This window comes from Mustela putorius, unplaced genomic scaffold (genome assembly GCF_011764305.1).
Source record: "Mustela putorius furo isolate JIRA1106 unplaced genomic scaffold, ASM1176430v1.1 tig00003853_pilon_pilon_pilon, whole genome shotgun sequence".
NCBI lineage: Eukaryota > Metazoa > Chordata > Mammalia > Carnivora > Mustelidae > Mustela > Mustela putorius.
Window position 1 is genome coordinate 64,933,928 of NW_025422005.1, and position 24,780 is coordinate 64,958,707.

General features: G+C 39.6%; 1 protein-coding gene across 1 annotated transcript in view; it reads left to right on the forward strand.

Moving 5' to 3' along the window:
* The window catches only part of GIPC2 (GIPC PDZ domain containing family member 2), an 84,583-nt gene extending 60,803 nt beyond the window's left edge, over positions 1–23,780 (forward strand). The window contains exons 4-6 of the mRNA XM_004758138.3: positions 7,393–7,496; positions 14,232–14,313; positions 23,432–23,780. Of these exons, the coding sequence (XP_004758195.2) occupies positions 7,393–7,496; positions 14,232–14,313; positions 23,432–23,577 (332 nt within the window). The 3' untranslated portion in view covers positions 23,578–23,780. The remainder of the gene's footprint in view (positions 1–7,392; positions 7,497–14,231; positions 14,314–23,431) is intronic.
* Positions 23,781–24,780: the final 1,000 nt, after the last annotated feature.

The window sequence follows — 24,780 nt, forward strand, 5'->3', positions numbered from 1 at the left end:
GCAAGTGTTGGATGTAGCTGAGTTTGCCTGTGCCCACCTCCTGTTGAAATCTTGGCTCTGTCCCTGCTTATGAAAGTGATGATCCGTATTCTACCCATACCCAGCTAGGGCCCTCATGGGACCAGAACAGACCTCATTCTGTGCAGAAGTATTCCCCACTGTGTCACCCTGGGTCAGTTGGGGATCTAGGCCATGTTGTATGTGCTCCTTCTGAAAACGGGGCTTTAGTTTCTGTCAGCCCTCTTATTTCTCTAGAGGTCAGGGTGGGACTAGAGACAGATCTCTTTCTGTCTTTTCTGCTTCCCATTTTCTCCACTTTACCTTGAAAATGCCACTTAAAATGGAATATAATAAAGAATGATACAAATGTATATAAACATCTTATTTTAAAACCTATATATTCTTTTAGGGTTTTTTTTTTTTTTTAACATAAAACCCCCTTCTGGAGTGGAGGACACAAACTGGAGTTCTGTGAAGTCTTATAATTATAACCTTAATGCAAGCCTGTGGGTTCTGTTTCACTTTTTAAAAACTAGATATATGAAATGCTGAATGTTTAAAGATATTTTCCGTAATCTAGTGCTGTCTTGCCCACACCTAATTTTTTTTTTTTTGATCTTGGCCTCATGGAATCTTTCCAAAGCAGTTAACCTAATTTTCCTAGCAATAATAACTCTTTGGTTCACATTTTTTTTTCCATCGGGGCATGTACTTTTAAATTAAATTGCGTAATTAGAGTAACAGATACAATCTCCACAAAAGGGGCTGGAGAACAAATGTGACTGCTTCTTGGTGCCATCCACTTCAGCTATGGGAGCAGCCACACCCCACACGCTGTGTTTTGTGCCCTTCGTGGCCCGCAGGTGGGTAGGATGTGTGCTTCAGCCGAGTGAGGAGCCCTGCATCTAGTGACTCCAGCCATCTGCGGGCTGGTTTCTAGTGTCTGCCTTATGAGCTTCATCCCTCTCCTCGCTTGGCCCCAGGAGAGGCCCCAGGTAAACTTGTTCATGGAAAGTGAAGGGACTGATTTAGGGCTTGGCCTGGTTGGTTAGACATGCTGAGGCCAGTACCCCAAAAGTAGGCCAGATGAGAGAGAAACATTCACAACCTTCAAAACACTCAGCACGGATGTACAGAACTTGTTTTTTTTTTTTTTTAAATTTTATTTATTTATTTGACGGAGAGGGAGAGATCACAAGTAGGCAGAGCAGCAGGCAGAGAGAGAGGGGAAAGCAGGCTCCCTGCTGAACAGAGAGCCTGATTTGGGGCTCTATCCCAGGACCCTGAGATTATGACCTGAGCCAAAGGCAGAGGCTTAACCCACTGAGCCACTGAGGCACCCCCAGAACTTGTACTTTTCCCCCTGTGCGAAAACAGGACCTGTTTTCATGTATAAACTGGTTGATTTACATCCTTAAATCATAGGATCATAGAGAAACATGGCTTCTGTTTCCTCAGCTATGACGGCCAGGTTTCTGGAGCCTGGGCCAAGACAGAACTTAAAATTTAACTTTTGGTGCCATCAAGTGGTTGATTTTGAGATAACTACTATAATGGAGAAGGATGGTTTGACAAATAATGACTGAAAAAAAAGCTGGGGTGAATCGGCGAAGCATATAGGATTTTTAGGATAATGAGATGATTCTGGATGCTGTAGTCATGGTGGATCTAGGTCACGACATTTCCCAAACCCGCAGAATGTACAGCAGCAAGAATGAAGCCTACCATAAACCGCAGACTTCAGGTAATGATGTGAGCGTAGGCCTGTTGATTGTAACAAATGTACCCCTGTGCTGGTGGACGGGGATAATGGGAGATGCTGTACATATGGGGGGGCAGAAGGTATATGGGAAATCTGTCTTTAAGTTTTGCTGTGAACCTACAATTGCCTTAAAAAAAATAAAGCTTATTAAAAAAAATCTTCCATTCTACATTTTCCCTTCTAGCTACTGGTGTTGCAAGTAAGAGCAAAGCAAGATAGAGCCGTCATCTGGGGGGTTGGCTGACTTCTCCAGCATTGATGACAGTCCCTTGATAGAGTTCCCACATTCCAGAGGCTGGGTGCTTAGTTTTGTAAATCTCAAAAACCTTTTATTTTTTTTTACTATTTCCAGAGTTGTTCAATTTTCCAGGGTTATATCATGCTCACTAAACTTCTAAGAAACTTGTTAAGTCAGAATGCTAGTGTAATACTTTACAATTAGAAATGTGTATGTCGTGGGAGACCAAAACACAGGTGTTAGCTGAACAGTTCATTTTCTACCCTATAGGAAATTTGTATGGGAAGACGGATTATACTGAGTAGGTTGCTTGGTGAAGTCACCGGGGTGGTGTGTGTGTGTCGTAGAGGGAGTGGGGGGTGTAAGGTTGTTTATCTTGAAGGTTAGTATCGTTAAGCTGAAGCTGCCTTTCTTTTCTTAAGATTTTATTTATTTATTTATTTATTTATTTTTTTGATTTTTTATTTTTTATAAACATATATTTTTATCCCCAGGGGTACAGGTCTGTGAATCACCAGGTTTACACACTTCACAGCACTCACCAAATCACATACCCTCCCCAATGTCCATAATCCCACCCCCTTCTCCCAAACCCCCTCCCCCCGGCAACCCTCAGTTTGTTTTGTGAGATTAAGTCACTTATGGTTTGTCTCCCTCCCAATCCCATCTTGTTTCATTTATTCTTCTTCTACCCACTTAAGCCTCCATGTTGCATCACCACTTCCTCATATCAGGGAGATCATATGATAGTTGTCTTTCTCTGCTTGACTTATTTCGCTAAGCATGATACGCTCTAGTTCCATCCATGTTGTCGCAAATGGCAAGATTTCATTTCTTTTGATGGCTGCATAGTATTCCATTGTGTATATATACCACATCTTCTTGATCCATTCATCTGTTGATGGACATCTAGGTTCTTTCCATAGTTTGGCTATTGTGGACATTGCTGCTATAAACATTCGGGTGCATGTGTCCCTTTGGACCACTACATTTGTATCTTTAGGGTAAATACCCAATAGTGCAATTGCTGGGTCATAGGGCAGTTCTATTTTCAACATTTTGAGGAACCTCCATGCTGTTTTCCAGAGTGGCTGCACCAGCTTGCATTCCCACCAACAGTGTAGGAGGGTTCCCCTTTCTCCGCATCCTCGCCAGCATCTGTCATTTCCTGACTTGTTGATTTTAGCCATTCTGACTGGTTGAGGTGATATCTCATTGTGGTTTTGATTTGTATTTCCCTGATGCCGAGTGATATGGAGCACTTTTTCATGTGTCTGTTGGCCATCTGGATGTCTTCTTTGCAGAAATGTCTGTTCATGTCTTCTGCCCATTTCTTGATTGGATTATTTGTTCTTTGGGTGTTGAGTTTGCTAAGTTCTTTATAGATTCTGGACACTAGTCCTTTATCTGATATGTCGTTTGCAAATATCTTCTCCCATTCTGTCAGTTGTCTTTTGATTTTGTTAACTGTTTCCTTTGCTGTAACCAGTAAGGAGATTGAAACAGTCATTAAAAATCTCCAAACAGGGCGCCTGGGTGGCTCAGTGGGTTAAAGCCTCTGCCTTCGGCTCAGGTCATGATCTCGGGATCCTGGGATCGAGTCCCGCATCGGGCTCTCTGCTCAGCGGGGAGCCTGCTTCCTCCTCTCTCTCTGCCTGCCTCTCTGCCTACTTCTGATCTCTCTCTGTCAAATAAATAAATGGAATCTTTAAAAAAAAAAAAAAAAAAAAGAATCTGCCTTTAAAAAAAAAAAAAAAAAAAATCTCCAAACAAACAAAAGCCCAGGGCCAGACGGCTTCCCGGGGGAATTCTACCAAACATGTAAAGAAGAACTAATTCCTATTCTCCTGAAACTGTTCCAAAAAATAGAAATGGAAGGAAAACTTCCAAACTCATTTTATGAGGCCAGCATCACCTTGATCCCAAAACAAGACAAGGATCCCACCAAAAAAGAGAGCTATAGACCGATATCCTTGATGAACACAGATGCGAAAATACTCAACAAAATACTAGCCAATAGGATTCAACAGTACATTAAAAAGATTATTCACCACGACCAAGTGGGATTTATTCCAGGGCTGCAAGGTTGGTTCAACATCCGCAAATCAGTCAATGTGATACAACACATCAATAAAAGAAAGAACAAGAACCATATGATACTCTCAATAGATGCTGAAAAAGCATTTGACAAAGTACAACATCCCTTCCTGTTCAAAACTCTTCAAAGTGTAGGGATAGAGGGCACATACCTCAATATCATCAAAGCCATCTATGAAAAACCCACCGCAAATATCATTCTCAATGGAGAAAAACTGAAAGCTTTTCCGCTAAGGTCAGGAACACGGCAGGGATGTCCATTATCACCACTGCTATTCAACATCGTACTAGAGGTCCTAGCCTCAGCAATCAGACAACAAAAGGAAATTAAAGGCATCCAAATCGGCAAAGAAGAAGTCAAATTATCACTCTTCGCAGATGATATGATACTATATGTGGAAAACCCAAAAGACTCCACTCCAAAACTGCTAGAACTTATACAGGAATTCAGTAAAGTGTCAGGATATAAAATCAATGCACAGAAATCAGTTGCATTTCTCTACACCAACAGCAAGCAAGACAGAAGAAAGAGATATTAAGGAGTCAATCCCATTTACAATTGCATCCAAAACCATAAGATACCTAGGAATAAACCTAACCAAAGAGACACAGAATCTATACTCAGAAAACTATAAAGTACTCATGAAAGAAATTGAGGAAGACACAAAGAAATGGAAAAATGTTCCATGCTCCTGGATTGGAAGAATAAACATTGTGAAAATGTCTATGCTACCTAAAGCAATCTACACATTTAATGCAATTCCTATCAAAGTACCATCCATCTTTTTCAAAGAAATGGAACAAATAATTCTAAAATTTATATGGAACCAGAAAAGACCTCGAATAGCCAAAGGGATATTGAAAAAGAAAGCCAACGTTGGTGGCATCACAATTCCGGACTTCAAGCTCTATTACAAAGCTGTCATCATCAAGACAGCATGGTACTGGCACAAAAACAGACACATAGATCAATGGAACAGAATAGAGAGCCCAGAAATAGACCCTCAAATCTATGGTCAACTAATCTTCGACAAAGCAAGAAAGAATGTCCAATGGAAAAAAGACAGCCTTTTCAATAAATGGTGCTGGGAAAATTGGACAGCCACATGCAGAAAAATGAAATTGGACCATTTCCTTACACCACACACAAAAATAGACTCAAAATGGATGAAGGACCTCAATGTATGAAAGGAATCCATCAAAATCCTTGAGGAGAACACGGGCAGCAACCTCTTCGACCTCTGCCGCAGCAACATCTTCCTAGGAACAACGCAAAAGGCAAGGGAAGCAAGGGAAAAAATGAACTACTGGGATTTCATCAAGATCAAAAGCTTAAGATTTTATTTAATTGAAAGAAAGAGAGTGTGAGTGCACGCACAGGCAATAGCAGCAGGAGGGAGAAGCAGGACTTGATCCCAGGACCGTGGGACCATGACCTGAGCAGAACGCAGACGCTTAACCTCAAGCTGAGACTGTCTTGAGCACTTTAGGTCTATGTGGGACTCAGAGCTGGGAATACGTTGTGGGCAGTGCTGATGACAGACTGACCTCATCTTTTCCTCTGGGCACTCTTCCGGAAAACTCTGTGCAGAACATCTTGCTTCCATTAACTCGTTCTTCCCTCAGGGCATAGTATGACTGGCAGGGCAAATGCTGTGCACTTGCCAATAAAGCTTTAGTCTCTGGAGACTGTCTGAGCACCATAATTAGCATTAGCATCATTAGCCATCACTCAAAGGTTTTTGCTTGGGAAAACGGGTCTCTTTGTTGCGTTTTTGTTGATTTTTTATAGTAAAAATTTTAATTTTTTGTACATTTATAATGAATTGTATAGAAATTTTTATAATTTTAATATTCATTCTCAGAAGAAGACTTGTTTTATGTTTTGGTGATTGTTTCCCCAAATGCAGGTTAAAATTAATATGTAAAATCCTTAATCGCTTTGGAGTAGATTCCCAGTAGTAAAACAGTGCTTGCTGAAGGCTGGTATTATTCTGGGTTCTAGGTCAGTTAGAACACATTTCTGTGGTTCACTTGATGTCTGTCTTGAGACGTCTGTCTCACTATCTACTTGCATGTACCAGCGCGTCCTGTAGTTCCTCGTTGGAGCTCTATTATCTGCAGTTCTTGGTATGGCCTCTCCCTGCTCCCCATTTCTGTCCCTTGTCCCAAACTGCTGCCACATAGAGTCCTAGTACTCAGGGAATATTTGCAAAGTTATAAATTGGTAGCCAATAGCCAGAATTGGATCCCCAGATCTTTTACTTTTGCCAATATGTTGTTTTTAAAAGTTTGACTTATTTGACAAAACTTAAAAATGAGGAGATTCGTAGAGAACTCTGAGTATCCAGTTTCTTTGCATACATGTCCCTCCAGTTATGCAGGGCCTATGTTTCCCCAGGGCAGTGTGTTTTTGGAGTGGCCTAGAAAGGTCCTGAACCTTGGAGTTATCCTTGGGCCCCGCCCTACCTAGCCTTTCATTCATTTGTTACTACTTGGTCTTGGGGAAGGAGGTGACTCTTGGTGCATAGGAAAAATAAAAGACAACAGGCCTAAAGAAAGCAGTGGTTTTCCATGGATATTTTGCTTCCTGTTCTTTTGCCTGCCTTCTGAGGGGAATTCCTTCCTAACTTGGTCCTAGCCTCTATAGAATCCTGCTTCTCTCAGTATGACACCTCTGAATATGTCCCCTGTGGTTGCAAGAGGGACAGTGTTGGAGTGTCACTGGGAAAAGCATACAGACTTTGGTGTCACAAGACCTGGATTTGAATCCCTGCTCTGCTTCTTATGGAGTTCAATTTCCTTTTCAGTAAAAGGAGAGCTATAACTTATCTCCTGGGTTGATAGGAGTATTAAATGGGATTTTGTATATAGAACGTCATGCAGAAGGTAGGTACTCAAACAGTGGCACCTCCATCCCTCTCTTCTATCAAAACATGACTTTTCCTTCTCATGACCTTAAGGAAGTCTGGCTGAATTATTTGCCGCTGTTCTCCACTTTCTTTACACCCTTTTAATCTTATAATAAAGCTAACTTTCTATTCCTTATAATTTCCAGTCTTTCCTAACTGTACACTTCAAATCGTTACCTTTTCTTTTTGTAGCTGGACTGTATGTGGAATATAAGAATGATGGCAGGAGAATTTACTTTGTTTAGGAAATTATATAAGAAGGCATACCTTCTATCAGATCGCTAATTGTATATATAGTTTTATGATAGAAACTACATTTGTTTTTATAGCAATCTGTTGAAACTGAGTATACATACCTTTCTTCCTCCATTGTATGTTTATAGAAGTAGAGCCAAGGTCAAAAGCTGGAAAATCATCAGAAAAAATTGGTACTGGAAGAGAGACACTTCGCCTGAGATCAAAGGGTTCTGCCTCCATGGAAGACATGGTAGGTTATGTTTATTTAATTCCCATTCTGCTTGGAAATGTGTGGATGTTCATGTTTATTAGAGCTGTCAATAAAGGTAAAGCCACAAAGTTAAACAAAATACCATATACCCTATTAAAGTATGGACTTTAATTCATTGCCTACCTAAACAATGTGAAAGTTACTGAAAGCATTTAAGAAGGAAATGTAGAAAATAGATACAAGAGAAGAAATTAGGATGTATAGCCAACTTCAGCTATCTATTTTTTATTATCAGCAGAAAATGTTTGCTAGAATCTGTAAACATCTAGACTGGCTCAAAAACTTAACCAAAATGCTCTGAGGGCCAAGAGAAAGTCTCTGGGCCACCTATAGTAGCAGTCATAGTTAAGATTTTGATAGTGAAAGATATTCATGAACTCCAGTCTCCTCAGGTAAAACATTCTGTAGTCATCTTTGACTCTTCTCTTTCATGTTCCATGTCCCTTTCATTAACAAACCCTGGTGGGCCTACCTCCACAATAGACCAGAATACAGCAACTTCTCACTATCTCTGCCCTCATCACTGTGGCCCAAGGCACCTACATCTTGTCCTGAATATTGCAGTCACTTGTATTTAGTCTTCCTGCGCTCACCCTTCCCTCTTTCCCTCTGTGCTCAGAACAATAGCCAGTATTAAAAAAACACAAGTGGTTACTTTTTTGTCTACACTCTCCAGTGGTTTCCCATGCCACTCAAGATAAAAGCTAAAGTTCTCAGAGTGACGAACATGATCTGACTCTGCATCTCTTCTCTGATCTCATTTCCCACCACTCTCCTCTTGGCTCACGCTGCTTCAGTCACATGGGTCTCCTTGCTGTCCCTAAATACTTTGGATGCGTCACAACTCAGGGTCTCTGTACTGCTGTTCCCTCTAACTGAAAGCCTTGCCCATTTCAGGACATGGCTCTACTGACTTTTTGAGGTTTCTGTCCACATATCACCTTATCTAAAAGGCCTTAGAGTATCTTGCATAACTAGCAATTCCTGCCACCCTTCCCCCTGCCCAATCTTGCTTACCATTAATTTTCTTTAAAGCATTAAGCACAATAGGACATATTGTATCTTTGTTTCTTGTCTGTTTAGTTCCTTTGCTCACATCTTGTTCACTGCTGTCACCCCAGCACCTAGAACAGTACCCAACACATCAAAGGAATTCACGTCTTTGTTGAATTAATAAATGATGCATTTAAACTTGAGAAGAATAGAGTTTTGTGATTGACTCAGTTTTTGAGTGAAAAATGCCAAAAGGGGAATAGAGAAACGGAGGGAGGAAAGGTAGAAGGAGAAAACAGTAGGGGTTAAGGGAGACAGGGTGAGGACTCACGGTGGCAAGTGGCGGTCTGCTTAGCCAGTGAAGACAGTGGTGATGAAGCTGTCCTATAGGCAGAGGGGGCGTCAGGCCTGTGTCTGAGGCTAGGGAGTTCCTGTAGGCAGAGGGTACAATGCTAGACCTAGCTAGTTTTGTGTTCCTATTGTCCTGTGTTTTTAAACAAAACAATGTTTTTGAAAAAAAAAATTTGATTCCCCATGTTTTTGAAAAGCAGAAGAGTGAGACTGGTGAACAGTGAGACCATTTTCACAGAGCGGGATCCCAGAGCTTGTTGGGTGATGATGTCCAGGGTCAGTCATGGGGATGGTTTGTTGGAACAGACACTCAAGGAACCATGAGGCTGAGGTTGTTTTGAATGTTTGAGTCAACCATTATGTTGTCAGCAGGGGAGAATCCAGAGGAGGACTCAGTTGCGTTCCTGGGTACTGGGTAGTTAAGTGAAGGGATTGACATGGAGGCAAGGAAGAGACCTAGGAGGACCAGAAGCGTTTTGCAAATGAGATATGAAGAGGTATGTGAAACACTCAGGGCAGGGACATCTGGCCAATCTGAGTCTCTACTTGCCTGGTGTCCTGCATACTCTGAGGCATATTGCTGCGTGAATGAATAAACCTGCGTAGAAGAAAGGACTCTGGAAGAGAATGGAAGAACAGTGAGAGAGGGCTGGCAGTGGGGAGCCAGGAGAATGCCCACTGCTTCCCATTCCAGGCTGGGAGGAACAAATGAAAGATCTTAAAACCACTTAAAGAGGTGGCAGAGGCCATGGGGAAAACTCCATGTTCCTTCAGAAGGCGGGTCATTGAATAGTTAGTATAACTGATATCTGTACAGCACCTGCTATGTATAAGGTGCTGGGGTGAGAAAGGGAAACTGAAGATCTCTCTGGGGAGGTAGGAAAGATTCATTTAAAGATAAACATCTAAAACACCATTCCTATTTGCATGGCCTGTTTCATTAAATAGGGTAAATGGAAGTAACTTGTAATAAAAGGAAAACGCTAGTTTGGTACTCATGTTAATTTTTTTGCAAATGACTTATCATCTAAAGAATTTATAGATTCGAAACAAGTCACCCTCTTATAACCCAGCACAAATCCTGAAAACTGTGGAAGAATTCCACCTGCATATCTCATAAATTATTCAGTATGTGTTTCTTGAGACAGACACAGTCCAGGTGCTGGTGATACAAAGATAAATAAAGACTTTGTTTCTCCTTTAAGGGGAAAGAGGTGTTGAAAGAAGCTTTTGAAAACCAGGGAATAGGTTTAATGTCACAGAGGAGGGCTGATCAGCTGCTGTCAGGGATGGGGGAAGAGAGAGAGGTGGGGAAATTTCCGTCCTGAAGAAATGATTGAGTTGATTAAAGATGGGGAGAAGAATGTTCTAGGCCTGAAACAATGATGGGCTTGGGGAACCTTGTGAGCGTCCATGGGATTGGAGTGTGGAGGGACCTGATGGGGTGTGAGAGACCTGGGTCAGAATGGGAAAGATCTTGGAAATGGGGGAGCCATTTAAGAATTATGAGGAGAGCAGCATGGTCAGTTTTGCATTTTAGAAAAATCCCTTGGTTCTAGCAGATGGATTGTTAAGCAGGGTAGATTTGAGGGGGGTGAAGATTGCAGGCAGGGAGAAAAATTAGAAAACTTCTGCAAATACCAAAAAATGAGAGCTGAACCCAGGCAATCAGAATGTGAGTGGAGAAGAGGTGATGAGCTCAAGAGCTATTTAGGAGGTAAAATGATAACATATTGATGTTTGAATATGTATGCAAAGTACTGACGTTTGTTATGAGAACTTACAGTATGGCTGGTTGGATACAAAGGTGGACATCCAAGTTTCTTTGCATAACCAACTTGATTTATACAGCACATCTGAAATATACCATAAAGAAGGCAAGAGTGGTATATTGTACCTGTTACTGTTTTTAAGGCTTAGTTCTTAATTAAGAACATGAGAAAATTGTAATAAAATCCACAAGGAAATAAAAATTCACATTTATAATAAAAAATGCATATTTCTAATAAGTTTGGAGAACACAAAGCAACATGTATTTATAACAGTATTAAAAGTACTATGAATTTCTTACAAGCTAATCTTGAATTCTGCACTTGCACTGATAGTTGATTATTTCACATCTTGGGTAATTTCTTTTTCAGCTAGGAAGCCATTTATTTTTATTTATTTATTTATTTTTAAAGATTTTATTTATTTTTTTGACAGACAGAGATCACAAACAGGCAGAGAGGCAGGCAGAGAGAGAGAGAGGAGGAAGCAGGCTCCCTGCTGAGCAGAGAGCCTGATGTGGGGCTTGATCCCCAAATCCTTGGATCATGACCTGAGCTGAAGGCAGAGGCTTTAACCCACTGAGCCACCCTGCTGCCCCTAGCTAGGAAGCCATTTATAACCAAGTATTAAACTGAATGTAGAACCAGACTTTGCCAGCATTAAACTAAGATTTTCAAAGAATGATAAAATGCATCTAATTGTGCTTTTCACTGAAACCTTTAGTAATAGTTTTAGAAAGAACACAATTATTTTGGTACCATTAATACACAAAAATTACTTGAAAGTTTTTGTTGGGGTGCCTGGGTGGCTCAGTTGGTTGGGCATCTGACTCTTGATTTCAGCTCTGGTCATGATCTCAGGGTCATGAGATCAAGCCCTTCATTGGGCTCCATGCTCAGTGAAGAGTCTGCTTGTCCCTTTACCTCCCCCTCAGCCCCTCTGCTTGCTGTCTCTCTCTCTTTCAAATAAATAAAATCTTAACAATAACAAAAGGATTGTTTCATCATCTCATCCTTATAACATTTCTATTTTTTGTGTCTTTTTGTAATGTTTACAATATATAGTAATATGTATAGTTTATGAAAGATACATACTGTTAAAAAAACAATTTAAGAAGGCGTGCCTGGCTGGCTCAGTCCATAGAGCATGCCGCTCTTCATCTTGGGGTTGTGAGTTCGAGCCCCACATTGGGCATAAAGCTTACTTTAAAAAATAAACAAATACAATAGAATGTTATTAAAATTAAAAAGAAGACAATTTACGTGATACAAACAAACTTTATTCATGATGTGAATAGTCTTGGAGAATTGCAAAATGGGGTAGAAGGCAAGAAGTTTTGATAGGATAAAGATTAAAGAACAAGTGAGGGGAAAATAGAAAATATTTGACTGGCTGGGGCCACATAGTGGGTCTTACCTGGGGTGAGAAGTCCCAGAGCTTGCTTGTGTTTGTAGACTGGCCAGCTGGATCATACTGTGTTTCTGATTAAGCAGAGCATTTATAGGGACAAAAAAGATAGATAACATGACACTTTGGACAGCGTACATCCATCTTGGGCATAAAGTGATTTCAACAATACAATAAAATTAAGTAAAAAACAAATAATAAGAGTATGCATTCAGAAGTGTTCGAGTCACCTTGGGGTAAGCCATTGAAAGCTTCGGAAACCCTTCATCTACAAGATGAAGGCCAAAGCTCTTTTCCTGGCACACAAGACCCCTTAAGATCTAGTCCTGTCTGGCTATACTCTTTCTTTTCTTTTTTTAAGATTTTATTTATTTATTTGATAGACAGAGATAACAAGTAGTCAGAGAGGTAGGCAGAGAGAGAGGAGGAAGTAGGCTCCCTCCTGAGCAGAGAGCCTGATGTGGGGCTTGCTCCCAGGACCCTGAGACCATGACCTGAGCCGAAGTCAGAGGTTTTAACCTACTGAGCCATCCAGGTGCCCCCTGGATATACTCTTTTTTTTTAAATTAATTAATTTATTTTCAGAAAAACAGTATTCATTATTTTTTCACCACACCCAGTGCTCCATGCAATCCGTGCCCTATAATACCCACCACCTGGTACCCCAACCTCCCACCCCCCCGCCACTTCAAACCCCTCAGATTGTTTTTCAGAGTCTGTAGTCTCTCATGATTCACCTCCCCTTCCAATTTACCCCAACTCCCTTCTCCTCTCTAACACCCCTTGTCCTCCATGCTATTCCTTATGCTCCACAAATAAGTGAAACCATATGATAATTGACTCTCTCTGCTTGACTTATTTCACTCAGCATAATCTCTTCTAGTCCCATCCATGTTGCTACAAAAGTTGGGTATTCATCCTTTCTGATGGAGGCATAATACTCCATAGTGTATATGGACCACATCTTCCTTATCCATTCGTCCGTTGAAGGGCATCTTGGTTCTTTCCATAGTTTGGCGACCGTGGCCATTGCTGCTATAAACATTGGGGTACAGATGGCCCTTCTTTTCACGACATCTGTATCTTTGGGGTAAATACCCAGGAGTGCAATTGCAGGGTCATAGGGAATTTCTATTTTTAATTTCTTGAGGAATCTCCACGCTGTTCTCCAAAGAGGCTGCACCAACTTGTATTCCCACCAACAGTGTAAGGGGTTTCCCCTTTCTCCACATCCTCTCCAACACATGCTGTTTCCTGTTTTGTTAATTTTGGCCATTCTAACTGGTGTAAGGTGATATCTCAATGTGGTTTTAATTTGAGTCTCCCTGAGGGCTAGTGATGATGAACATTTTTTCATGTGTCTGTACTCTTTATCAGACTCTGTGACCTCACATAGACATTGCATATCAATTGTAATACTTTTTTTTTTTTAAAGATTTTGTTTTATTTTATTTCAAGATTGTATTTATTAATTTGACAGGGAGAGACACAGTGAGAGAGGGAACAGAAGCAGGGGTTGTGGGAGAAGCAACCTTCCCACTGAGCAGGGAGCCAGATGTGGGGCTCAAACCCAGGATCCTGGGATCATGACCTGAGCTGAAGGCAGACACTTAACTGACTGAGCCACCCAGGCGCCCCTAAAGATTTTATTTTTAAGTGATCTCTATACCCACTGTGGGGCTTGAACTCACAATTCTATCAAAAGTCACATGCTCCACCGACTGAGCCAGCCAGGCATGCCTGTTGTATACTTCTATTTGCAGCACCCTCTCCTGCTTATCTTCCACCAGTGTATCTTTGAAAAGAGTTTTTAAGTCCCCTTTCTCAAGTCTTCTGTGACTCTTAAGATATTTAAATTTACTTTGCCTGAGATGGCTCTTATATCCTTGAAAATTTTTTCCTTATTATTACATAGTTATTTATTTTCACAGATTTGTCTCCCTTTCTAGACTTGGAGACTCTGTTCTGGCTTTTCTTCTTCGAATCCATCACACTTAACACTAACAGTAAAAATAAGTATTTGCTGTATTGATTTGTATTGAGCTACAGAGCACACTGTAGATCTGTTTCCATCCAAATGAGCTGATGTATACAACCATGAACTGACTCCACATCAGATTTTCCCTTACCCTTAGCCTTGACATTCAAGAGATTTCATGTAAAAATATCTCATTTCTCTTTTCTTTGATAAAGCCCTCCGAAACCAAGACAAAAGCAATTGAAAAGATTGATGATCTTCTTGAATTGTACATGGGAATTCAAGATATCGATTTAGGTAAGAAGATCCTATTTTTTTTAAGTTTCTATATTTCTTAATTGAATTTAGTGCTTCTTTGTTTTGCTTGCATTTACACTCAGTGATCCTTTTCAAGGTAAATACTGGAAAGTGATGAGAAAATTGTAATGAAAATAAGGATATAAAACATAAAAGAATAATGAATAAAGACCTGGCCCTTACCCTTTTACTAGCTGCGAGTCAAATCTACTTTTCTAAACTTCAGTTTTTAATCTTAAAACTATAAACTATGATAATAGCCTTCCTTCAAAGCCTTGTTTTATGGATTTAAAAGTTACAGTATGAACAGATGTTGTAAATGATGCATATGGAATGTATTTGATACATCAGATCTACATTGATTAAATCATATGTTATGATATTGTGTGCACTTAATAGGATTACTGAGAGCCTGTGAGCAATGAATCAGAAAGAGGAAGAGAAAGGACTCAGCTGGTGTGTGACTAATCAGGGCAGTTGAGAAGTTGAATTGATGGGTATTTCTTATGTGGTCCTTAGGATATCAGGGTCTTGATTTATCAACTGCAGGTAACAAAATAGTAACAACAAACTGAATTCCATCTGACTTACAGGATAAAAGAGGGGAAATGTTTTGGTTCTTATACCTGAAAACTTCAGAGGTAGATCCTGGCTTCCAAAATGGCTAGATCCAGAGTTTTCATGCTATCACAGGATGTGGCTTCCCTTCTTTCCATTTAGGCTGCATTTTGGGCTCACTAGTATCCCTTGGCATCTTCAGACCCTCCCTCTTAGAGTCAAAATGATGGCAATGGTTCCATCCTCTACATCTTAGTGTCAAGCCTGATGGGAAAGGGGGAGGGCCTTTTCCAAGTCATTCAAACAAAATGCTTAGGATTGACCCTGACTGGTCTGATAGGCTCACTGAGGTGGTAGTGGTGGGGGTGATGCTTAGGTCTGGGTCAGATGCTCTCCTTCTGGAGCTGAGAGTGACTGCAATCCTAGGGCTGAGCTGGTGAAAAGTCCTGGCCCCTCCCGTGTAGAAGCCAGAAGAAAGTGCCCTTGAGAAGGGCAGAGGGATGCTGGGTGGTAAAACAGTAACTGTGCCCTGGGGTGGGCTTCGTGTCTGCATGCACCCATGTGTGCATGGAGTATGTTTGTGTGTACCAGGTACTTCATCCATTTTTTTAAGCCAAACACTTGGACTGTTCTGTTTCCCTGCTACCAGGTGTAAGGAATTTTACTTTAGCTCAGGTAGACTATTTGAAACTCATTATTCCACTTCTTCCATTCATTCTTACTTTTTTCTTATAGAGTCTGTTCTTATGTTTTTCTTACCTTTCTGAACTTTGAAAATAAAATTTCTATGGTGGATATACAGACGCTGTCTGTAATTGAAGAAATATTGATGCTCTTTTTTCTAATTCCTTGATTCAAAGTATAAAATTTGTATATAATAGGTACTTGCTCCACACAGACAAGAAGTTAAAGCTGAGATTATCCTGTAGAAAGACAGCATCTCTGGCGAGGATGCGGAGAAAGGGGAACCCTCCTACACTGTTTGTGGGAATACAAGCTGGTGCAACCACTCTGGAAAACAGCATGGAGGTTCCTCAAAATGTTGAAAATAGAACTACCCTATGACCCAGCAATTGCACTACTGGGAATTTACCCTAAAGATACAAACGTAGTGATCCGAAGGGGCACGTTCACCTGAATGTTTATAGCAGCAATGTCAATGTCAAGATTTCATTTCTTTTGATGGCTGCATAGTATTCCATTGTGTATATATGCCACATCTTCTTTATCCATTCATCTGTTGATGGCCATCTAGGTTCTTTCCATAGTTTGGCTATGACATAGTATGACTTTGCTGCTATAAACATTCGGGTGCACATGCCCCTTCGGATCACTACATTTCTATCTTTAGGGTAAATACCCAGTAGTGCAATTGCTGGGTCATAGGATAGCTCTATTTTCAAATTTTTTGAGGAACCTCCATGCTGGGAGAACCACACTTTTCAAAGGGGGGAATTTAAAATAGTCTTTAGAACTTAATTTTGGGTATAAGCCTTATAGTTAATTAAGTATAAATTTGAAATAGTTAAATAAATTAATTTTGTTCTTTTGTTATTAAATTTATATACGTGTACAACAGGGTGGCTGGGTGGCTCCATTGTTAAGGGTCTGCCTTCAGCTCAGGTCATGAGCCGAAGGACATATCCAATGGGATATGTCTCCATCGGATGTCCCCATCGGGCTCCCTGCTCAGCAGGAAACCTGCTTCTCCCTCTCCCACCTCTCCTGCTTGTGTTCCTTCTCTTGCTGTCTCTCTGTCAATTAAATACATGAATAGAATCTTAAAAAAAATAAATATGTATAAGTATACATGGAAGAACAATGGACAGTGGAGTAATTCTAGGTGAATTAAGGAACAGGTCTTTAAGAATCCATTTATTTCACTTTGACAAATTCAGGGCACTAAACATTCCTCACAAATTCCTTGTAAATTAACTTGTAATCCCACTGTAAAGTTAATTAATCATCTGTAGCAAGTTCCTCCAATGACATGGAAAGTCATTATCATTGTACATGATTAGCAATGTGATCAGTCATCTAGGGAGGTAAAGTTTAAGGAAAGTAATTATTTGAAGAATGTCAACCATTGTTAAATTAGGAATTTTTGTCATTCAGATCTGATTAGCATGAAATAGAAATCACAAATGTGGTACTGATTCAATAGAGAAATGAATATATTTGCTTGTTTTTGTTCTGTGTTCTTAACTGTCAGAAATGTTAAGTCTTAAGGCAAATTGTAGCCACATCATGTTATTCCAGAGTTGTTAATATAAATTTACATTAAAAAGTGAGAAAGGTAATCTGCAATAAAATGACCAAAACCAAAACACTATCTTCACAAAGCTTTGGGATGTATTTACCACTTGAAAATGGAAAATAATTGAAATGAGTTTAGGAAGTAACCCTGCAGATGACAGGGCTTTATTTGGTTGTAGAGCTAGGCTGTGAACTGCCTTTTCTACTGATCCAATGCCAACATGTGTTGCCTTGGAATGTTATCCATGGTGGGAGAAAAATGGATTCTGGAAGATTCTGAGTCCTGTAGCATATTTTAGGAGATTGAGGTAACTTAATGAAAAAGTTGTATCCTATAAGTTTTCTTATGAATATTTAAGACAATTGTGTTAATTATATATTGAACTATACTATGTCCTGATGATACCAGCTTAGGAGTTTGGAGCTCATCCTAGCCATGTCAGAATTTTAGGATTTCTAATTAATTAAGAGGTCATAAATTGTGGAAAAGAAATTTGAACGATAGATTCTAAGTTATTTTTTCTTATAAAATCTTTTTTAGCTCCTTTAAGAAATACAATGATATTTTAATAGAGATAATTATATTTCTTCTTAGGATGATTTCCTTTCTTCTGTGAATTCAAAACAGTGAATACTGTAGAAAGTCATCCATCTTAGGTAAAGCCAATGATTTTGGAAATAGGTTTTTCACTAACAAAAAACCATATTCAACATTGGTCATGTTTTTAATGTTTGATTCCTATCTGAGTTCCTTGAAATGGAACACTTATTTAACACTTATTTCACATTTATTTCCCACAGACTTTTCATAAAGACCTCCCGTAGGAGGTACAACTATAGATTTAATGGTTAACAGTGTTTAGGACTGATCTTTATTCAGTCCTGCTATGTGTCATTTTATAGATTTGAAAACAGATTCAGAGACGTTTGGTTACTTGTCCAAAGTCAGCTAACAAATTAAAAGCTGAGATTCAATTCTGGAATTTTTTTATGCCAAGATTTTTCATCTGCAGTAGTATCTTATGTTTAAAAGTTCAGTTTAGGTATTTAAAAACTTAGTGGGAAATATGGATTGCCCTATATCACAACAATAAATTTGTTGTTAATAAATGATGTGGAAGTTCAGTTGTGGAAATGATACAAAGGTATTTTCAAAATGGCCAGTAGAGGTCAGCACTTAGTTGCTGTATGTGATACAACAATTCTATCCTTTCAGGGGACCCCCCACCCCATTGCATTTAGGTGTTAAATATTATTGCAGTGTGTTGCAGATCCATTATAGGTGAAAAGTATTTTAGTAGCTATCATATTAATGTGATATGACTTAATAAAAAGTGCTTCTTTTTGCTAAAAGCTTCATTTTGCTTTTCTCTTAAAGATACAGTTTTTTTAAAGATACAGTTTTAATACAAAAAAAGATAAAATTATACCTGTTTACTTCTCTTTTAAGAATTTTCAAAATATGTGTCTATACTTTATTTTTTTAAAAAAGATTTTATTTATTTATTTGACAGAGATCACAAGTAGTCAGAGAGGCAGGCAGGGGGTACGGGAAGCAGGCTCACTGCTGAGCAGAGAGCCCGATGCAGGGCTCCATCCCAGGACCCTGAGATCATGACCTGAGCCAAAGGCAGAGGCTTTAATCCACTGAGCCACCCAGGCGCCCCTGTACTTTATTCATTAGGAAAAATTTGTGCATGTTTTAATGCATGCTCCATTCTTAATTTCTTTGAAAATTCATATAGCAAATTACTGTATTTTAAAAGATTTATGGGACACTTTGTTACATATATATTTCTAACACCTTAATGAAGCTACCTAATTGATATTTTGGTTACTTTTACCCGACCTAATTGATAATTTTGTTAGTTACTTGTTCTAACACTTCATTAAGGTGTTAGAAATACATATGTAACACAGTGTCCCAAGGAACTACTGATATTTTAGTTCCTTGAGGGCAGATACTGTACTGCTTTTAATCTCAGCTCCTACTACAGTACTCCTAGAGTAAATATTTGGTAAATGTTTATTAATGGACTGTGTAGAGGCACAAAAATAGTGAATTCACTGGGAGTATGAATCCTAACTTCATAAGTTTGAAACTTTAGCTTTTGGGCACATTATTAAATTCAAACCTTAATTTCCACATATTTTTAAAAGAGGTGTAATAAAAACCTTAGAGGGTTTCCAACACACTAAATTAAATAATATGTATAAAGTTCCTGTTACATCATAAATAATAGGTGCAGCTATTATTATTTTTAGCATTGATCACTAATAATTATTACTTAGTATGGTAGTGGTAATAGAGGTAGGACTGTATCCCTGGAGGTCTGACCAACTCTGGGACTGTGTTTAGTGTGGAAGTTTTACTTTTCTGCTGTGCCAGCATGAGCGCATAGTGAGATTACAGAGTTTGGATTGTGGTTGGAGGTTGTGGTATGGGCCCCTTAGACCATCATTTTTCTCATTTTGTAACTGAGGAACTAAGGAACCCAAGCCAGAGATTTCAATTCAGAGTAGGCAAGGTCCAGAATATATCATTCCTGGCCTCAGTGCACTAGACAATGCTGCTGAGCTTCCCGAGGTACCAAACAGCCATGTACCAAGTTATTTCTTATAGTCGAGTAGGTATGTGTATGTGTGTGAGTGAGAGATTGGCTGACTCATTGCCCATCAGTGAACATATGATTGTGGTCCTTGTGTCCTCCCAGCATTGAAGAGCATCGTTCATCTGCACTGTCAGTTTTTGCTTCTGAATGGTCTGTAGATTTTCTTACCTTCTGTGTGCATCTTATTTCTTCCTCTGCTAGACTGTATATCACCCACATGTTAGTATAATCTTTAGGTAACTGTCTCAATAAGCGCTATCTGTGGAGACTATGGGAAATATTTAAAATGGTAGACTTAGCAAAATTCTGAACTTGAGCCCTGCTTTTGCAATACTTACCTTTAAGTTTTGGTTACTCTTTCACAGCCTGGCTACAGGACCAGACCTCTGGGTTTTGCTGTCTCCAATATACGTTAACTGTGTCAGAGCAAAAATTATTTAAGGATAATTACAAAGCAGCCTCCTGTGCATCTTCCAGCACGTTCAGTGCATAAGACACTGAACTTGTTTCGATGGGCATGAAAGACTGAGTAGGCTATTCAGGATCAGTCGGGAGTTTCTTCTTCTTCTTCTTCTTCTTCTTCTTCCTATTTTTTTTTTTTTAAATTTTAAGATATTTATTTGAGAGCACACAAGCAGGGGCAGAGGGAGAGGGAGAAACAGACAACAGACTTCCCACTGAGCAGGGAGCCTGATGCGGGGCTTGATCTCAGGACCCTGAGATCATGACCTAAGCTGAAGGCAGATGCTTAGCTGACTGAGCCACCTAGGTGCCCCTATTTATTTATTATTTTAGAGAACAAGTACAGAGGGAGAGAGAGACAGAGGGACAGAGGGAGAGAGAGAGAAAGCATCTCAAGCAGACCCCCCTCTGAGCATGGAGCCTGTCTCAGGGACTTGATGCCATGACCCTGAGATCATGACCTGAGCCAAAATCAAGAGTCAGATGCTGAACCAATTGAGCCACCCAGGTGCCCCTAGGATGTGAACATTTTTGAGGATTTTAACTGTACTTGTCAAATTGTTTTTCAGAAGCTAAGTTTATGAATTGAGTCTGTATGTATCTGAATGTTTGCTTCACTATATCCTGGCTAGCAACGGCATGCCATAGAAAACATATCTAAAAGTTGCAGTAAACCTGGCCAAACGTTTTGGCTGGAGCTGAACTGAAGTCTTCTTTCTCTTTGAAGTATTTGTTTCTAGACTGAAAATAAATGCAAAAGCTTTTGGGTCAGGGCTGGGGCCAGAGACAGAGTAAGAGAGAGAGAGAGAGAGAGAGAGAATGATGAGAAAGAATCAATTCCTCCTCACTCATAACTGCTTTTTAAAAGTATTTTTAAGGCAGGGCACCTGGGTGGGCTCAGTGGGTTAAGCCTCTGCCTTCTGCTCAGGTCATGATCTCAGCGTGGTGAGGTCGAGCCCTGCATCAGGCTCTGTTCGGCGGGGAGCCTGCTTCCCCCTCTCTCTCTGCCTGCCTCTCTGCCTACTTGTGATCTCTCTCTCTGTCAAATAAATAAATAAAGTCTTTAAAAATAAATAAAAGTATTTTTAAGGCAATCTTAGACATTGAAAAAAGTTATAAGTATAGCACAAAGACTTTTTTTTCTCCTTGAACATGGGAATAAATGAACAATATTTATTACCCCCAAATACTTTAGTACATATTTCTCATGAACAAATATATTCTCCTAGCTAAGCACAGTATTAGCAAGAATCATGAAATTAGCATTGATATATTACTGTCCCCTATTAATCACGTGTTATGTTTCACTAAATGCATTAACATCCCTTATAGCAGAAGTGCATGTTCAAAATATAGGTTAGTTTTATTTATATCAATTTGGAACAGTTTCCCACTCTCAATTTTAATAATCTTGATGCTCTTGGAGGGTACAAGTTGTTATTTGATAGAATGTTCCTCAATTCTGGCTTGCCTGATTTTTTTTTTTTTTTGGAATTATGTTTATGTCATACCTCTTGCAAAAATATCTAATGTGATCTTCTATTCTTTTCATTTACATTTTACCAGGAGGCATAGGATTTGGTTTGTTCTATTTCTGATATTGTTCATGTTGATGGCTTAAAGTGGTGTTTGCTAATTGTCTCCATTATAAAGTTATTCTCCGTAATAAGTATTTGGTGGAGAGATACTTTGAAACTATGTAAATATCCTGTTCTTCATGATCCTACCTTCCTTCCTTCCTTCTGTCCATTTGTTAGCCATTTCTTTGAGCCACATCTCCTCCTTTCCCTTTGGCCTGTGTTAGTACAGAGCTGTTTGAGACAAGGCACAGTTTTTATTTTTATTTTTTATTATTTTTTTAAAGATTTATTTAATTTATTTGACAGAGATCACAAGTAGGCAGAGAGGCAGGCAGAGAGAGAGGGAGGAAGCGGGTTTCCCGCTGAGCAGAGAGCCCGATGCAGGGCTCGATCCCAGGACCCTGAGATCATGACCTGAGCCGAAGGCAGAGGCTTAACCCACTGAGCCACCCAGGCGCCCCAAGGCACAGTTTTTTTTTTTTTAATTTTTTATTTTTTATAAACATATATTTTTATCCCCAGGGGTACAGGTCTGTGAATCACCAGGTTTACACACTTCACAGCACTCACCAAATCACATACCCTCCCCAATGTCCATAATCCCACCCCCTTCTCCCAAACCCCCTCCCCCCCAGCAACCCTCAGTTTGTTTTGTGAGATTAAGAGTCACTTATGGTTTGTCTCCCTCCCAATCCCATCTTGTTTCATTTATTCTTCTCATACCCACTTAAGCCCCCATGTTTTAAATGCTCTTAAGAGCCCTAGTGGATTTTAGCTTAAAGACCAGACCTCTTGGTTCATTGAGAGAAATCCTACAAGTGTTGAATTGTTTAGCCTTAACCTGGGAGGAATGGAGATGCTGAGATTTGGTGGTGGTTCTTTTTTTTTTTTAACCTAGAGTTTCTTCATCCAAGTTCTAAATCACATCCACACTGTCTCTTTCCAGTTGCTTATAAGGGGCTGAGAAAAAACAGCTCAGCCTCATGGGCTCCCAGCCAGTTGGGGCAGGTCCCGTGAGAATGTGCACTCTTGAAGATGCTGGTTCCCCAGATGTAAGAACCGGGCCTAGGCATTTACTAGAAAAACAGAACACAGGTGCCACATTCACTTTCTATCTCAAACTAGAAAGGGGCTCAGGAAAAGTTACCTTGATTCCATTAGTAGACCAATACCTTCTTCTTCACCCTAGCTTGATTTTCCCATTGCGAACTGTTGCCCTTCGTCTTTGTTCTTTGGAGGGACAGGGAGTCCTGGGTTCCATTATAGTTGGCAGTGGGGTACTGGTAGAGGGGGCAGAGAGAGCTAGTGACTGTGGGCAGGTGGAAGAGGGGTGACGTACCCTGACTTTCCTGGCAGGGTGATCCACAGGGTTCCTTTCTGGAGGAATACCAGTAGTTCTTGACTGGCGGGCTTCAAGGTGGAGGAGAGGCCAGGGGTGACCAATCTGGGTGCAGTGGACAAACTGTTTAAATGCTCCCCCGACAGATGTTAGTATATTAGTATGTTACTGTTAGTATGTTACTGTTATAACTTGTGCTAGAAATAGATCTATGCATGTTACACTGAGAAAGTAATTTTTCTGGTGCCATTTTTGTCGGTTCTCTGATATCATCTCATGTATCATTAATTTTTAAAAATTGTTTTTGATAGCTACCACAATGTTTGAAGCTGGAAAGGACAAAGGTAATCCAGATGAATTTGCTGTGGCACTTGACGAAACTCTTGGAGACTTTGCGTTCCCAGATGAATTTGTCTTTGATGTTTGGGGAGTCATTGGTGATGCGAAACGAGAATGACAATGACATGGATGATCCGTCTCTGGAGAAATGAACATTCTTTTAAAAAATATCTACAGGATCTGATTTTTAGGCACTGTTACAGACTCTGGTTTGGTCTGATGTATATGGAATACATTCTTTGAAATACACTTTTGGTTTCTGGGTACCTTTTAATGTGGTTCCAGATGTGGTATGCTTAAAATAAATCACCTAAAATATGATCAATTTTAATATTCATTCAAGAGTCTTTTTAAAGTAAGTTTTAGGAAGTATTTCTAGAGAGGATTTTGCTCCCCATAAACGTCTGTGTTTTCTTTTCTACCCACATGCAAATAGCTGATTGCAATAGCTCTGTAGCTCTTTTAAAAATCTTAATGCAGGGAAATTGGGATTAGAGTATGATTTGCCTCCGAGCATCTTCATTTTTGTTATACCAGCCTGATCTAGGTGTGTTCAGGAAGTGAAGTGTGAATTATGCCCTCTCTGGGTCTAGAAAGCATTTTTTTGTTTGTTTTTTTGTTTGTTTTTTTAAATCCACTGAGTAAGGGGAGAAAGATTCCTACAATCTCTTGATATCTGTGGCCTTCTTTCTTCTTAAAGCAAGGACTGATTTACTTATTTATTTTTTTGGTTCTTTGTAATTGCTCCTTTTTAAAAACTTGTTAAAATCTATTATACTGTGTATGTGTTTGCTTGCATGGAAGAAGGGGGAAAAGGCAGATAGGGTGGAAAGCACTTAAATTTGATTTTTTTAAAAGCAGTTCTTAAAGCATTCTTTTTCCACTCATACCCACTTTTATGTTATGCTTCATAAGCACTCCAGGGAAGGTTTTTATAGTCTTTGTAGAACTTTTCTTTTGAAAGATATTTACTCAGAAAATAACTGTGTTTGAGAACATTTTTTTTTTTTTTTTGGGTGAAAGAGCAACGTTTTAAGCCCCCTAAACTTTAGCGGAGATGCTATCAGAAATCGATTTCCCCCAGTGGAAACAAAGGAGGACGGAGGAATTGAGAAAATATATTAGTCTATTATTTTAGAGTTCTAACGTGCTTTCTCTAAAACCTTACATTATTGAGAAAATTGAGGGCAAATGACTGTCTTATCACTCTTACGTGACATTTTATGGCTGTCAGAGAATGGAAATGAATGGTTTCAGCATAGATCATTTAATAAGGCAGAGCATGGTGTGACCAAGCATTCTCCTAAAGTGTTAGATGGAA